The sequence below is a fragment of the Wyeomyia smithii genome, chromosome 3 (genome assembly GCF_029784165.1).
Source record: "Wyeomyia smithii strain HCP4-BCI-WySm-NY-G18 chromosome 3, ASM2978416v1, whole genome shotgun sequence".
Lineage (NCBI taxonomy): Eukaryota > Metazoa > Arthropoda > Insecta > Diptera > Culicidae > Wyeomyia > Wyeomyia smithii.
The window spans coordinates 130,652,304-130,670,544 of record NC_073696.1 but is presented as its reverse complement, the minus strand read 5'-3'; the positions used below and the strand labels follow the sequence as shown (position 1 = coordinate 130,670,544).

The 18,241-nt window shown below is 40.2% G+C and overlaps 1 protein-coding gene across 2 annotated transcripts in view; it reads right to left on the bottom strand.

Annotated features, from left to right (window-relative positions):
- Nucleotides 1-1,106: 1,106 nt before the first annotated feature.
- The window catches only part of LOC129733288 (uncharacterized), a 73,507-nt gene continuing 56,372 nt past the window's right edge, over nucleotides 1,107-18,241 (bottom strand). For both annotated transcript variants that reach the window (XM_055695056.1, XM_055695055.1), the window contains 5 exons: nucleotides 14,177-14,607; nucleotides 14,014-14,120; nucleotides 11,640-11,751; nucleotides 11,457-11,587; nucleotides 1,107-1,673 (listed from right to left, as the gene is read on the bottom strand). In XM_055695056.1, the coding sequence (XP_055551031.1) occupies nucleotides 1,510-1,673; nucleotides 11,457-11,587; nucleotides 11,640-11,751; nucleotides 14,014-14,120; nucleotides 14,177-14,607 (945 nt within the window). In that variant the 3' untranslated portion in view covers nucleotides 1,107-1,509. The remainder of the gene's footprint in view (nucleotides 1,674-11,456; nucleotides 11,588-11,639; nucleotides 11,752-14,013; nucleotides 14,121-14,176; nucleotides 14,608-18,241) is intronic.

Below are 18,241 nucleotides of genomic sequence, written 5' to 3'. Positions count from 1 at the left end.
AAAAAAAAATAGCGCGCGCTTTCATTTCAGTTTCAAATCCAAGTTATCAACCAACACAGTTTCAGCATATCATTCAAGCGACAGTTACACCTCAGGAGGAAGAAACAAAAATGTTTTAGATGGGGGGGGCAGTTAAAAATGACGTAAAACTTGTTCCAATATTATTGGTCGCTATTCTCTCCGGGGAAATAAAGGCTCCGTTCGACAGATAGCTGATGTTAGAGTAGCAGTACAGAGTGCAGGAGTGCAGGACAGAGATTTAAAGCAAAAATAAAGAGTCGTATGATAAATTTTGAAAGTGGAAGACAGTTTATTGAATCATCTGAATGAAGCAATGGATATATGGAACGGTTGGCTGGATTGGACAAAAAAAATGTACCGAACATTGATTTTTGGGTATTGTTTTTTGACTTCTACGTCATCGCTGTTAACAAAAGAGAAGCCATTTAAACCCGAGACTCAAACTATCTACGTACCTTTCTATATTCCTTTGAGACACGACAACCAGTACATTAGTAACACTACTAGTGTTACACTAGCACCATCTACTGCTGTTATCGCGTTGTGTCTTGAATTTCGAGTAAGCGCTAGCGTACGTGCATGTGTCAAATTGGGAATCACAAAATATGTGTGAGATTGCATAACAGCGCGATGACTGTCATTACATTTGAAATGACATGAAATGTACATTAGTAACAATACTTGTGTTACACTAGCACCATCTACTGCTGTTATCGCGCTGTGTCTTGAATTTCAAGTAAGCGCTAGCGTACGTGCATGTGTCAAATTGGGAACCACAAAATATGTGTGAGATTGCATAACAGCGCGATGACTGTCATTACATTTGAAATGACATTATTTGTGGCTTGTAACTTGAAAAGAAATTGACTTGCATACATATTCTACTTTTACATGAAAAATTTAGAATACATTCTTCCGATTTAACACAATTTGTTTCCACTTTCAATTGACCTGTGCCTTCTTAGGAGGTAATTAAAATCTAATGCCCTGACCAGAAGGACTGTTCTTTCCTCATCCGAAAGCTTCAAGTTACATTCAAATTTTAATTCATTCTTTCGAGAATCACTTTTAAATTTTCACTTACTAACAGATTAAATGAAACATCAATCATCTAGCAATGCATCAAGTCAAAGATGACTAGAACAAGATACCTAACTCTTGGAACATGCATCGGACACGATAGTCGCTGCGCGTGAATGAAAGTCTAACTAATTTGCATACTGACAATTTGATGATGACGGCTAGGTGGCGAAAGGTGAAGCAATTATTTTCAATATCCTTATATGGTGCTGCAAACTAGTTTTAATTTTCATCTGGCGAATCATGCACGATAAATCGATTTTGCTAATAACCAGTTTTATGCGCATTCAAGTCATCAGATGGCAGCACTAACCGTTATAAAGGTGTCGTGGGCAAAATGTATGAAAAAACTGGAAGTCAGGTATCTTGTTCTAGTCATCTTTGATCAAGTTGAACACAAATAAATAGTTAGCCGTTATAATTTCTATACTGCCATTCCGTCGCTCCCCATCCTTTTACGCCATTAACTTCAAAATCACATAATTGCTCAACAATTCGACATTCACTTTCTGTACCAATATAGAATTCTGGACCGATAGCAGCCTTCACTTTTGTTATATACTTTTTATTGCCTAGAATAAATAAGATATGTTAGATATTCATTTAGGGAAAACAGAAATTCTATGCTTTGACTAATTAATTCGGATCATTACAAAAGTTCACATCAATGGACAACGTAATTCTAATTCCCTAACAAAAAAAAATTAATTCGGATCATTTTTTTTTATTTGATTAAATGGACGAAATGTAACCAAACCAAAATACATGGGTTGGTTGAACATTGAATGAATGGTTCGGTTTGTTTGCAATTCTATCATATGTGATGTTAGCCTTGCTGCTCAGGGGTTGGGAGGAAATATGACGGATGGGGGAGTGAATGTAAGCCTCAAGCTGCTTCTATACCAACCACGCAACTCTTATTCTTGCGAGCAGGAACTAAGGGAAAGTGAACCACCTAGCGGACCTCGACCATGGTGGAAAGCTTTGCCAAACATGCTCAAAAGCTTCTGTTCAGAGCACCTTCTCGGTAAATCCGTAGCGACGAGGGGTGGAAACTCCTTTCGAGTTACGAATACCGGACTAAGTGGCGGGTGTAAATTAGTGTGGATTATAAAACTTGCGTACATACATTTAACTTATAATATATTCATCCCGATTCGATACAATATTGCTCTTAACCTAGGTTTACTTGCGCTTTTCTGCCTGAGTAACTCTCATTGTACTCTTTCCAATTTTCCGCGGGTCGACCTCGCTGTACGGTTTTTTCTACTTGCTGTTCCCCTGCTTTGGCTCACCGGCTTCGGACCACCGGTTGGGTACACCGGCGTTGGCCACTACTCGTATCAGGGTATCTCTGCCGATTAACCTGGGCGGGATCACGTTCGCGTGCACTCCGCACGACTGTGGCGTATTGTATAGCACCGCTCCTGCGGGGTGGGGAATATTGGGCCAAATCGAATGGCGACCTGGCGACGAGCAACTGTCGGGAAGAATATCTGGGGTAAAACCAGAACAAAACACAAAAAGGCCCCTCCAAGGACCTGTTCGGGGACAATTAGCAATGATTTCAGGCTCTCTTAAAACTACGTTACACAGGCGTTCTAGTATATAAATATGAAATTTTACCTTTTTCTTGTACATAAATGACTTTTCTTTAACTTTTAAAACACTCTCTTCAGCGCTTCTCTCCATTGTATTCGTTGCTAGTACACTATATTCATTTTAAATAGAATTTAGATTAGATTTAGACATCGCTTTGTTTTACACAATCAACTTTTACATACAATAACTTTTTACTGAAGTGACTTTTTCTTTAGGTTTTCACACAATTAACTTTTAAATCGTGTCTTTTGTTTTTTTCACACAATTAGCTTTTATGTCCTGACTTTTCCTTTTGTACTTTTCTTCTTAATTTACACGGATTTACACCCTTGCTTTTCGTTTCGTCTTTTAGAATAAAACTGAACTCGCGCGCACTTCTAACTTCGCTACTTGTTCGAAGTAAAAAGAGCGTTCACAGCTTTAGCTGAGCCTTATAAACCCTCTCAGGTTTCCCGCATTTTGACGTCTTTCTCTCTCTTGGCAACACTTCCCGGTCGTTACTTAGGATGGCCCGAAACCCTTGTGGCAAAATCTGCCAAAGTGCATCTGCTCGTAGACCGGTATGAGCGACCCCTCCGTCCCAGACGCGAAGCGTCAGACTTGGAGGGATATCACCCATACAGAGTGGAGTAGTCGTGGTTGTGAAGAAAAGCTTGCCTCCGTGAGTGACCCCTCCGTCCAAGACGCAAAGCGCCAGACTTGGAGTGATATCACTCACTTAGGGGGCTTTTTGCAGAGTCGTACTAAGGGAGTGAAAGGTATATCTGAGCAGCGTTAGCTTTTATTATTGTTGGCAGAGTCAACACTTTGGATTTGGAACCAAGGGTTACAATACCCCATCGTCCGCCCTCCTAGAATCTTAACTACTTTCGTTTGTTTCTACCTACTTTAACTACCCGTCTGAATTGTGAAATATTTTAATTATATCATAAAACATTATAATTCCTGGGCAGTAGGGCCCTGTTTAGTTCGTTTGCGCTTTTTCCTCTCTGCTTTACTTTAGTAAAGAAGCAGAGGAGCTCATACCCATTCCAACATATAGCAACTGTCGCAATCAGATACCTTTCAAATGTTTCCGATTTCAGTTGTTTACCTTTTACGTTTGCAGACTCACGTTTTTTTTAGCTCAAATGTTCGTGTCCTTCTGCCTAAATGTGAGTTTTTTGGATATAATCGTATTAATTTTGTTCCTCTGGTGATAATACCGTAGGAAAAAAAGGTGTTTTAATCGTTTTGTGGTTTCAGGTGTTGGTGGCAATCAAAGTGATGTGGAAAGAAATTACCTAATTGGAGCCTCTGTGGAAATGAGGTTATCCCCCTACTATCTTATGTTACCTCGCCCCGGTCTGTTTTTCTACAAGTTGTCTCTATGTGAACGGCCATCATCTACTGGGCGTCTGGTTTCAAGTCGGTGACGGAAAAGATCCCGATGGATTTCCCTTTGTCGTTCGCCAGTTCGTACGCACTCGTACCTACCCTCGCAAGGACCACGCACGGAACGTAGAGCGAGTCTAGTTTTGCGTTGAAACCAACCCCGGCTGAGGACTGCCGAAAGTTTCTGCAGAAAACCTGTTGACCTACTTTATATACTGGAGCATAACTTTTTGCCCTTAAATTGTAAGATCGTATGCCTTTCTCATAGGTCCGCTTAAGATTTTTCACCACTATTGAATAAATATGTTCATCTATTTTCCCCTTCCTTTCTAGCCTTTCGCGATGAGATACCTCTTCGCTTTCCCTATCTATTCTATGTTCCTCTCCCGTTTCTACTATCTCATGTCCGAAAAGCACACGATATGGCGAGAATCCCGTGGCACTGTGAGGCGTGTTGTTCAAACAGAACTCGATCTCTGACACCCGGGTGTCCCAAAGTTGTTGATTTCCCTTTACGTAGGTTCTAATACACGCGTTTATTGTTCGATTCAATCTTTCGACAGGGTTGGACTGACTGTGATGCCTCGGATTAGTCCAGTGCCCTACCTGGTATTTCGCGAGAAAATCTTTAAATTCACGAGATAAAAACGTGGACGCGTTGTCGGAAATTATGAATTCTGGAACCGAGTACCGGTGAAACCACGATTGTTCCAATAACTTTACAACTAGCGACACTGTTATTCGTTTAACTGGTATAAGTAAACACCACTTCGAAAACAGGTCTGAAATAACCAATAGGTGTGCATGACTCTCTTTACTACGCGGTAATGACTGTATATAATCTAAAGCAATTATTTGGAACGGTTTGCTAGGTATTCTTTGGTTCCCTGGCTCGGGCATTTGGGATCGATTTGTAGGTTTGGATTGCAGACAAATGGAACATTTTTTAATATGACTTGCCACGTCCTCGGCCATCTTTGGCCAGAAATATTTTTTCTTTATTCTCGCTAATGTTTTCTCTCTACCTAGGTGCATCCGGTCATCATGTTCCTCAACTAAGATTTTTTCCCTCATGGACTCTGGAAGGCATGTTTTCCATGCGAATCGGTAGTCCAGCCTATCGTCGTGAGCAGCCGTAAGTTTTTTCAAAATCCCCCTATCAATGCGAAGGTCTTTATATTTTTCTGGGTTGTCCCGCACCCTTATCAAATGTTGGGCATACCACTCTTGATTCGGTGGGCTTACCCCCACTTCCTCGACGGCTCGGGACAATGCGTCAGCCACGACATTGTCTACCCCTCTACGGTGAACAATTTGCATGTCATGGCCTCGTAACTCAATGCTCCATCGACACAGTCTAGATGACGTTCGCCAGCTACTTCTAATTATGTACGCCAACGCAGAAGCGTCCGTGAATACCGTAAATTTAGTGCCTTCCACGTAGCATCTAAACTTATCAATGGCTTTAACGACGGCTAACCCTTCCTTTTCTGTTGCGCAATAACGTTGTTGGGTAGGACTCAGCTTCTGAGAAAAGTATGCGATTGGATTTTCGGTTCCATCGCGAATTTGGGTCAACACGCCCGCGATGGCTATGTCACTCGCGTCGCAATGAATGGCAAACGGAATGGTAAAATCTGGGTTAATCAGGATTGGGGCTGAAATCAGTCGCTCCTTAACCTCCAGAAACGCTTTTTCTGCGTTGGCATTCCAAAGCAGCGTTTTTGGCTTGCTTCTGAGAAGATCCGTAAGCGGCTTAGTCACGGCACTATAGTTGGTTAAGAACCTACGATAGTAATTGCTCATCCCTAAAAATCTTCTCAAAGCTTTGAGAGAGCTAGGACGTTCGTAATTTACAATGGCTGAGATACGGTCGGGATTAGGCTTAAGTCCCCCTCGACCCAATATGTATCCCAAATAGGCCACTTCTGGCACACAAAAATGCGATTTCTCTATATTTATAGATAGATTAGCGGCCTTCAGTCTTTCTGCGACTTGTTGTAGTAAGGAGATATGCTCGTCGAAGGTATCACTAATGACAATGATGTCATCTAGATACACGAAGACGTTGGGCTCTAGTTCACCCCCACCTAATACCCGGTCCATTAATCGCGACAAAGTGGCTGGACTGTTGATTAAGCCAAACGGCATACGCGTGAACTGAAACAACCCACGGCCTAAAACTGAAAACGCGGTATACTTCCGTGACTTAGGATGCAACGGAACTTGTAGAAAAGCCTTTGACAGGTCGATTGTGGAAATAAATTCAGCTGCTCTCAACCTACTTAATATTCGGTCCGCATGGGGCAGCGGGTAGCAGTCCCTTAACGTGCGCTCGTTCAATTTTCGTGCGTCGAGACATAAACGTACTGTCCCATCTGGTTTGTCCACTGGAACTAGCCGTAAGGCCCAGTCACTATAGGACTTTTCGATAATTTTACTTTCTAGCATTTTATTTAATTCAGTGTTAATTTGTTCCTGTCTAGTAGGCGACGTTGGGAATGGGTTTAGGCGCACTGCTGGTAGCTTTTTAGCTTCGTCCGTTAGCTCGACGCGGTGACTTATCCAATCAGTGGTGTCTAAGACTCCCTCCCCGGCCACTTTGAATTGATCCTTAATTTTTTCAAGCGCCGACTGCTGTTCTGGCGTAAGATTTATTTCTTTATTCGAATTAGCAATAATATTTTTCGAATATTCTTCGTAGTTTTCATAAGCATTCACTTCCTCTATTTCAGTGTTACTGACTGTGGGTCGGATTTCAAACGCGTTCCAGAAATTCATTTCCAGAAGCAGTCTTCTTTTCAACGCGGGTGCGACTAAAGTTTCAATGACTTTAGTTTTACTTTCAAATGTAATGGGCAGGTACGCCACACCGTAAACCTCCAGTTTTTCCCCGTTCGCGGTCTTCAGGCACACTTCGGAAGGAAATATCTTCAATCCGTATTGCTTTAATAACCCTAATGCTCCCACCCCCAAAATGCTGAGATGTGCCCCACTATCTAGAAGAGCCACTATCGAGTTTCCTAGTATGGTGACTTTGGCATAGGGCCTTTCGTCGTTCAATAAATTTATAATTGCTTCATTGGTTTTTACTAAGGGAAAGTGATGATATTCGTTAGGTTTCACTTTCTCAAATCCCAATTTTGCCAGGGAGACCGCAATGTCGTCCCTGCTTTCGAGGGGCTTCACATACGCTCGACTTGTCTGCCCTCGTAGACAGTCTTTTTGGCGTTTTTTTCGACAGAAGGGGCAGTTTGCTGTGTCTACATTATGGAAACCACACCGCAAGCAATATTTGTGTTTGGGTCGGCTACAACCTCGAGCATGATGTCCCATTAATCAACAGTTAAAACAACATCCTTCTTTTGGGGGTTCATAATTGTCCACGAGGATTTGTAATCCTTGAGGATGATTTTGGTTATGGGTATCATCAATGTCCGAATTTTGAAGATGTTCTACTCCCTCCGACGCATTTGCATGGAAGCGAGAATTAGTAAAGCTGCGCGATTTATAATTGTTAGATTCGTTTTCAAAATTTCTCTTCGGCTTAGCACCGGTATATATTTCATTGGCCTGCACCTGTTTGCCTCGCAGGTTCGGCTCATTCACTGGTGTTTGGTATTTAAACCAATACGCAGCGTCCAAACGTCTACCAAATATTTTTAAATCGGCCAAGTTATCTATATACGATGACACCGCATGCCCTTTGTAATCGGCGCGCATGTTCCTAAACACAATTTCAAATTTCTTTCGTTCGGTAAGTGGTTTTGTTAAAGAGTTAAATATTTTCTGCATTTCCAACAAGTAATCCTGAAACTTTTCCCTTGCCCCTTGTTTTCTGGCAATAGCTCGGCTTTCATTATTGTGGTCATGGTCTGGGCTTAAGAATTCTCGTTTCAATTCCTCTTTCAGCTCTTTCCATGTTTTAAAGTCTTCGTTTTCTATTCCTGACATGAACCAAACTTCATCAAAAATTGACCGTTATCTGCCCTGTTCAACCGCCAGTCTGATACTGGTTTACACCTTTCCATTCTACGTCTATTCTGTTTTCGTGAACTTTTCCTCGACTGGTCTGATGACCAGCCCGATTCGGTCTCCGAACCACTAGTAGTTTCTGCCTTAGATTTTGATTTTCTAGGTTCGAATTCTATTTTTTTTCTATTCTTGCAATTTCCGCTGTGCGTGTTTTTAGTACACCCTGAAGGTTCGGCTGTGGTTTCGAGCTGCTTATTTAGTAGTTGTGTCCACCACGGTGGTGGGTATTGTGGGTAAAGCATCGAAGGAAACGCTCCCTGCGACATCATGAATGGCATTAACGCATTTTGCTGAGTCCCTAGCTGATTCCCTGTATCTTCGACCGAATAAGTTTTCGTTTAACGTGTTTTCCCGGCGTGACGTATACTTCTTCCTCCACGCTTGAAACTGAGGGTTCTTGACTAGCTGGTTTCGAATTACCTAAAGCCATATTTGAAAAAGACTGGTTTATTTTATTAAAATGTCTTGTTGACCCGTGGCCGAGAAACAAGAAAAATATGAATTAAAGGTGCCTCGAATGCTAGATTCTAATGCATCAATATCCCTCAAATCATCTTCATTATCTGTAGCTTCATACATTCGTTTTACCCGCGTAAAATAATGTACCAATCTGGTTTTAAGACTCTCTCGCGTGCCTTCCCACTGTTTGCGCTTCGCCAGAAAATCTTGAATCTCCTTCAGCTTAGTATCAATAAGTTCGATTTCTGTTTCTGCTGTCGTATTTAATCGTACGATATTAATATCCACATTGTTTTGCTCTCTCTCCTCTTTAATTCTCCCTTTCAACCGCCTAGCGAGAGCTGCACGTGTTTCTACTTCCGTGAACTCAATATCGCGAATGGCAAGTTCGTATTCTAATTCTTCCCTCACCAGGTGATGCACTAATAAATGCTTGTACTGAATATCAAATTCTATATCCATGTTGCTACTCTCACTAAAACGAGTTGCAAAAAATATTCGTTAGGAGAACGAATGCCTTTAAACAGGGATCTGTTTTTTTCCCTTCCTCTAGGGGAACTTTTCAAACTTTAAATTTTTAGTTGGGCGCCAATTGTTGCCTTGCTGCTCAGGGGTTGGGAGGAAATATGACGGATGGGGGAGTGAATGTAAGCCTCAAGCTGCTTCTATACCAACCACGCAACTCTTATTCTTGCGAGCAGGAACTAAGGGAAAGTGAACCACCTAGCGGACCTCGACCATGGTGGAAAGCTTTGCCAAACATGTACTTGGTAACTATTACTTGCTCAAAAGCTTCTGTTCAGAGCACCTTCTCGGTAAATCCGTAGCGACGAGGGGTGGAAACTCCTTTCGAGTTACGAATACCGGACTAAGTGGCGGGTGTAAATTAGTGTGGATTATAAAACTTGCGTACATACATTTAACTTATAATATATTCATCCCGATTCGATACAATATTGCTCTTAACCTAGGTTTACTTGCGCTTTTCTGCCTGTGTAACTCTCATTGTGCTCTTTCCAATTTTCCGCGGGTCGACCTCGCTGTACGGTTTTTTCTGCTTGCTGTTCCCCTGCTTTGGCTCACCGGCTTCGGACCACCGGTTGGGTACACCGGCGTTGGCCACTACTCGTATCAGGATATCTCTGTCGATTAACCTGGGCGGGATCACGTTCGCGTGCACTCCGCACGACTGTGGCGTATTGTATAGCACCGCTCCTGCGGGGTGGGGAATATTGGGCCAAATCGAATGGCGACCTGGCGACGAGCAACTGTCGGGAAGAATATCTGGGGTAAAACCAGAACAAAACACAAAAAGGCCCCTCCAAGGACCTGTTCGGGGACAATTAGCAATGATTTCAGGCTCTCTTAAAACTACGTTACACAGGCGTTCTAGTATATAAATATGAAATTTTACCTTTTTCTTGTACATAAATGACTTTTCTTTAACTTTTAAAACACTCTCTTCAGCGCTTCTCTCCTTTGTATTCGTTGCTAGTACACTATATTCATTTTAAATAGAATTTAGATTAGATTTAGACATCGCTTTGTTTTACACAATCAACTTTTACATACAATAACTTTTTACTGAAATGACTTTTTCTTTAGGTTTTCACACAATTAACTTTTAAATCGTGTCTTTTGTTTTTTTCACACAATTAGCTTTTATGTCCTGACTTTTCCTTTTGTACTTTTCTTCTTAATTTACACGGATTTACACCCTTGCGTTTCGTTTCGTCTTTTAGAATAAAACTGAACTCGCGCGCACTTCTAACTTCGCTACTTGTTCGAAGTAAAAAGAGCGTTCACAGCTTTAGCTGAGCCTTATAAACCCTCTCAGGTTTCCCGCATTTTGACGTCTTTCTCTCTCTTGGCAACACTTCCCGGTCGTTACTTAGGATGGCCCGAAACCCTTGTGGCAAAATCTGCCAAAGTGCATCTGCTCGTAGACCGGTATGAGCGACCCCTCCGTCCCAGACGCGAAGCGTCAGACTTGGAGGGATATCACCCATACAGAGTGGAGTAGTCGTGGTTGTGAAGAAAAGCTTGCCTCCGTGAGTGACCCCTCCGTCCAAGACGCAAAGCGCCAGACTTGAAGTGATATCACTCACTTAGGGGGCTTTTTGCAGAGTCGTACTAAGGGAGTGAAAGGTATATCTGAGCAGCGTTAGCTTTTATTATTGTTGGCAGAGTCAACACTTTGGATTTGGAACCAAGGGTTACAGTGAAAAACTTTCATATAATTAATCAATTAATGACGAAACCGCCATTGGGTCCTGAAGCTTTACCAGTTTTTATATATCATTTACAATAGCTGCGGTTTTCGAGCAAAACGTGATTTTTGAAAAATGTTTATCTATGTCCTTCGATTTTTAAATGAAGAATAAAAAACTGCTCGAAATTACTTAAATGACAGTTCGCCTATGTACGGTATATGGGCGAAGTGTCATTTTAGGCATTTCGAGCAGATTTTTATACTTCATTTAAAAATCGAAGGATAAAGATAAACATTTTTTTTTAAATCACGTTTCACTCAGAAAATCACACTCTTTTGCTTGATACATATAAATCAAAGAAGCGTGTAAAACTTTAGGACCCAATTAACATTTGATCAAAAATTTAACTGAAATTGGTAATATGTTGTGTTACATTTGAAAAATCTGTCGAAATATAAGTAGTGATTTCATATGAATCTTGCGTTCTTTTTGCAGTGGGACAAAAACTGTTTTTGTTTTTGTTCTTTTAGAATGTGACTCATTTTTTGGATGAGTATTAATGAAAAGTAATAACGCGTAATGTTAGATATCAAAACCTACAAATCTTATAATACCGCATGAGACAAATATGTATCTTTCACCTGTAAAATAATTAGTAAAAGCTTATTTCACCTGCATAAAATTGAAAAGCATAATCAACGGGAGGAGTTCCCTGTTCACCGTACCGATAAAGATTCATGTTAACGTTAGAAATAGAGAGATTCACTTTATTCTTCGACAAACTCAGAAAACCCACTTCTAGACTGTAAATGAAACGAAATTAGCTTTAATCATTTAAATTGAGTAACAACATACCTAGAAAAAGTACATGGCATGCAAATTATACCGACTGTGATGCGGTCTCCGTTTTCGAGGTGTATAAAATGCATAACGTACCGATGAAAAAGTTTCCAGTTTCTTTGTTCACCTAAGTGATATAGTTAGCGTGAAAATATTAATTCATTGATATAAAAACTCTATCGCAGTATAATTCGTAGAAAAAATGAAGAAATGACTACACCGGTCAACAAAAGCAAAAAAAAAAAATGCTGCCCTAAAGCTCGAAATAGTAACCCTAGAACTTAAGGCAAGACACTATTGATATACCCAACAAACAATTTTTTAGTATAACAGCAAAGATGAACAATATTCCTGACTTCCAGCTTTTTCGTACATTTTGCCCACGACACCTTTACAACGGTTGTTGCTGCCATCTGATAATTTAAATGCGCATAAAACTGGTTATTAGCAAAATTTGTCGTGCAGAATCCGCCAGATGAAAATGAAAACTAGATGGCACCACCATATGAGGATATTGAAAATTAGATGGCCACACTGTGCAAGGATATTGAAAATCAGATGGCAGGACCATACAAGGATACTGAAATAAATTGCCTCACCTTTCGCCACCTTATCGTCATCATCAAATTATTAGTATACAAGTTAGTTCGACTTTCGTTCACGCTCAGCAACAATCGTGTCCGATGGATACTGAAAGAATCAGGAATCTTGTTCTAGTCAACTTTGATAACAGCTTGTTAAGCTTAACAGTTAAGCTGTTAAGCTAAACTGGTAAGCTATAAAACAACAAAATTGTTTGTTGGGCATTGCGGAATATTTCCAATATTCAATATTACGAAGTATTTATCGTTGGATTTTTGGGCACCCCTCTGTTTATATCATAGCTCATTGACGTTATAATATCGTTAGAGGGTTATCAATTGACAGATAAACGATAAATATCAAAATATATCTACCGATATCGAGTAATATTTTCGAAATATTTTTCATGAAAATAAAGGTGTCTATCCCCTAGAGTTTGAACCTAAGGGCCACATGTTGACCAGTGCCACTTAAAATATTTTTCACATTATAATTACCGGAAAAGTTATGTAAATATTTTTCACTGTCATTTTCACGTAGATTTTACGTGATTTTCATTTGAGTTCATCATGAACTGGTGAGATGATTTATCCTATGCATTTTAAGCAGTAAACATATGCATTTCATGTGAATTTCACGTAGAATTCATTTACTAGTAAAGTGAAAAGCATTTGAGTATCCGATAGCTATCACGTTTTATGCAACGTATATTTTTTATTTATTTCCATAGGGGCTTATTACGGGAGTCACTTCACGGTGAAATAACAACCGTAATAGGCACAGTGAAAGTGATTCCCATTTGATTTGCACGCGTCTTTTTTCACCGTGAGATTTTTTCACTTCGTTCTCACCGAGAGGTGACATCCGTAATAAGCCCCATAATTTTTAATAGATGAGAAATGGTTTTCAGACATCATCGAAATATATTGCGTAATAAATCTCGGATATACAAACTTGTCAATGCGTAAATGAATAAAACGACATCAAAACTGATAAATATTTTGAGTGTTAGAATGAATGCTAAGCATTGAAAAGGTGTAAATAGTAGTGGTGCACATTATTAAAGTTTTATATAGTTTTTTGAAAATATTTACAAACATTTCATTGCTCCATCTCAAAATACAACTCTTCGAAAATATTTTCCTAAATTTTCATACAAATAGAGCTATAAAAGAAAGTTGCGGCGTTTTCTAATGCATCTTGTCACGGTCGCATAAATTAAACTTGAAACTTTGAACGCGATTATATCGAAATTATTGTATGTATACAATAGACCATTTTACGAGACGTTTCAAAACTCAATTCATGAATGAAATTTTGACAGGAAGCACTGAGCGACATAACGCACGTAAGAGAATTATCAACATCAGCCGGTTCCGTGACACCTGTCAGTTCGTAAATTGGTCTATAGAGACAAGTGACTTTTCACCTACGCACACTAGTAAACGTGTAAACCCGTGTAAGGTTGCTTTTGTTTCCTCCGAACTGTAGTTCATCGCATCTCGTTGCTTCGACTTTGATCACTTTTTACCATTTTTGGTCGAATATGTTTAGCAGCTTCTTCCGATTTTCGATTACGAATGAAAAAACTTATTCAAAAAAAAGTTTAAAACACATAATGAGTGTTCAACTGAATATTTGTCCAGCTGCTAAAAACATAGCATTGCAAACAAAACAGCTATTTGTAAATATTTTCCTCAACTAATGGCACTAACACATTCGTACGTAAAAAGGTCTATACTATCCATAAAATAGAACTGCTAGGTGAGATTTCTCAAACAATATAATTATTATAAATAAGACGTACCATAACTGTGATCTCTGATACAATCCAAATTGAGTTCATATTTAGCACCATCTATATGAACGTTTCCTTTAAGAATTCCATAATGTTCATAATGTGTTTGATGATATCTGGAAAGAGGAAATGTTGTAAAGTATTTATATTTTTTTTGTGACTTAAGTCTCACTTTTTCAAATTTTTGAAATGCTGTCTACTCCACAATTCTTTTGCCGTGGCCCTTGCAATTGAATTTGCATCCATATCGGAGGCAAAATTGAAGCACGAAAAACTGGTCGTCCATTCCATTTCTAACTGAATATCAAAATGTTGCGAATGATCATTTTCAAATCGCATTTTACCATTATACGCGATTTTCCATGATTGCATTGGAACTATCGGATGTAAATCGAGGCCTTCCGCCTGATATTTTCCAAGCTCGGCTTCTGTTTGCTGCATGCAAGTATCCGGTAGTCTAGGTGATACCAACAATTTGTCACTGAAATCTGCTATTTTCAGATAAAGAAATCCATTCACAAGATTGTTTTTTCTTCTGGCTGTACCGCACACAATCCAAGATAAATTCCGATCAGTTCCATTGAAATAAACTGCATCTACTGCCTAATGATAATAATAAAAATAAACAAGGTATAAGGTCCAGTAATTGATAGACAAGCACTAAGCAGTATCCCGAATTGGTTATAAGAAATTAAGCGAAAAAACTATTAAGGGTCTCACCTAGCCGTAAACTTTGTCTACCATTTATCGTCAATGGAGGTGAGTATTTTTACGGGGGGTATTTGAACATGAGCTCGACATGATAACCCATATTGTTTTGTTTAATATAAGCGCTGTTTTGTTATAAGGGCTATTTTGTTTTTGAAATATGACTAAGCTTTAGTAATGGAGGTTTCGTGCGTAGTGTTAAAATATAATAAGGGTCTTCACGTCGAGCTCGTATGCAAAAACCCAGTCGTAGACCGCGTATCTTCCATTTCTAGTTTATTTTTTTTCTTCTAGTTAATGGAGGTGAATATTTTTACGGCTAAAATTGTATACGAGCTCGACAATGATATCGGGAACAATTGTATAGATTTTTTTTAAAATTTTTGTTGCTATTTGATTATTTGTTTGTTGTGTTGAAGTAAAAAGTTTGGTTCAGATTACTACGTATATAGGGGTACTGGGGGTAAGCCTCGCGCTGAGGGGAAGACCGTCACCCCTAGGGTTTTACTAGAAAACACTAATTAACTGTGTTTCGGAATATGTAAAGTGTTGGTATTTAATATTTTAGACATTTTAAGATACATCGAAGTCACCGTGAAACGTCAAACGTATTAACGTAAACCGGTAAAAGGATTTAATTTTTCGTAAGTGGAACTTAAGCTTTTATTCATTTCAAAAGACCAAAATAATTTTTCGTTGCTCTACAATTTGTTCTGCCTGTATTTTTATCAATCAAAGGAATTCGATCTGAGGTAAATTGAACAATAAATTAAAAGAAATACTCTTTTAGAAAAAAATGTGTGCTGAGTTTGAGATTAGTTGGATGTTACTAACACATATTTTTCATCTATTACCGATGCCTCGCTGCTAAATAAGTAAATAAATCGACTTAGAAGAATGCACTCGAGCTCTTCTGTGATTTACAAATGAATCCAAGGCTTATTAGAGGTGTTGAATGTACTGAAACGAGTCACAAAACTGACCACTTCCCCGGTGGTATTTGGAACATGCTCCGATGTGGTCAATGTGATCTTGGCTTAGATGAAACTAGTTATAAATATGATTTAAGGCGCCATATGATAGACTTGCCGAGTGTCAAATTTTTTCATTGTTCATACATAGTGTTTACCGGAATTTGCTCTGGCAATCCTTCCAGAACCAGCTAACCGACAACAACCAAATTCAACAATAACGTACAGAAATCGAAGACATCTCATTTGGCGGTTACCGAATTCAAATTGGTTCAGTTAATTCGAGTAAATTCATGAACAAACTTGCCGGTGTCACCCCCAAGGGGTGCCGGTTTCACCCGCACTGGTTGCTTAACGCCGTTTTTATCTTAGTTTCAAAACTGCACTATTCCTTGTAAAATAACAGTTTGAAAATATTGACAGTCTTCATATCTTGTTGAAAACAAGCTGGGCAATGATTTTGTGGAAGACATATAACAATATTTGCCATGAAGTCATACTAAAAAATCATTTGCCTTAAGGGGCCGGGCTTACCCTCAGTACCCCTATAGATATAAGTTAGCTTAAGGAATGATTACCACTAAATATTCTATTATTCTAGATACTCAGCCAGCCCCATATATTCATGTTAAAGGATACGCATGAAGTCGACAGTAAATGAATGAAAAAATATTTTACAGGCCCTAAAAAGAACCGCATTAAAAATACCCAACTCTGAAAAACAATACCACTAACCAGGCATGGGGAAACCACAGCACTCTAAAGCGCATGTGGCCCATCTGCTAACAAATACACCACGCAAGGCATTTCGTATTACCCTTCGTCGCGAGCTCAAGACAAAACACTGAAGAGCCATTCGTAAACACGCCAACCGAGGTTTTTTGACTTCGGTACATGAGGCAACCGAGGGCTTGCAGTTTCGGGGAACACACAAGCATTAGTCGCCACGAAGAGATTGACAATGGAATAATAATGGATAGTTGGATGTTAGCCATCGCACACCCTGCAATATTTTTTCCATATGTAGTTTTGAAAAAATGAAGCGTTTGAGAAAACACGTGTAGGCATGCGGGCTCCCGAGGGCTCACGAAGTTGAGAACACTCGGGTTTGTGTTTGCCGAATCTTTCGAAGGGCTGTTTTAACTAGAACACTGCGGGTTTTTCGTTTTGTATACGCACTGAAGGGCAATCTCAATACCCTCCGTGGAATCGCTTGAAACACACACGCGGGTGGTGTGGCGGGTTTAGACATGTCTGCCACTTACAACTCGGAGTAGTTTCAATGCAATGACAGGCGAACATACGCCCGAGCGCTACTGTATCCTGTTTTTGACAAAGAGGGATAGAACGACGCAGAAAGAATGATTGAAGGAAGAACGAAAAAAGCAAACCGAGGAGTTGAAAGTAAACCACTGAGGAGACAAAATCGTTGTTACCTGCTCCGATGTTGGATTGTTCGATGAAGGTTTTGTTTGTGAATGGAATCATGAACAAAAAGTTGGAGACGGGTCTCGATCGAGGAGCGCGACGCCTTACTTACCTTACCAAATAGTGCCAAGCCGGTCCATGGCTGCAGTTTGCCAGATTTCTCGTTTCGTCGCTGACGGATTGGTTTTAAAAACCATCTTTACCGGGCCGGTGTCCGACATCCTTACGACATGCTCAGCCCACCGCAAGCCACCAATATTATCGATGTGAACGATAGATGGCTCCCCAAGTAGTTACTGCAGTTCGTGGTTCATTCATCTTCTCCACGTTCCATTCTCCATCTGTAGTCCACCGAAGATGATACGCAGCACCTTCCGCTCGATGACCGCAAGGGCGCGTTGGTTCTCTACAAGCACAATCCATCTATAATGGTTGTAGAAAACAACCGGTCTGATCAGTGTCCTGTAGATGGTCAACATGGCCCGGCGGCGAGTTCTACTTGGTCGGAACGTCCTGCAGAGACCAAAGTATACGCGATTTCCTGCCATAATACACCGACGAATTTCTCTGCTAATATCGTTGTCGGCATTTACTAGATAGCCCAGTTAAACAAACTCATCGACCACCTCGATTTCATCACCGTCATTTTGAACTCGAGGTTAACACTGTCTCCTCGTAAAACCCCGTCCTACTTCGTCTTCGATGCATTGATACTCCCTGCTTCGTCTTCTATGCATTGATGACCAGGCTTGTCTTTGCTCCTCAGAAAATCTTTAGAGTGCCCCAGAATATCTTGCACTACGAAAAACAACTGCTCTCACACTAAAGAGCAAATCAACGCACATGCTAGAAGGGAACGACAAACCATGAGTAAATGGCGAGCGAGCTTCCAGAAAGCACCGCGGTGAATTCTGAAATCTCTCTCTTGCGAGACAATAAACTATGGTGTACTTTCTCACACGTTTGGACATTAGGGGCCATCCACATACCACGTGGACAGGTTTTGGGGGGGGGGGGGTTTGCTACTGTCCACGGTCCATACAGTTTTTTTAGAATTTATATGGACAGTTGTCCACGGAGGGGGAGGGGGGGTCAAAATCGTTAAAAATCTGTCCACGTGGTATGTGGAT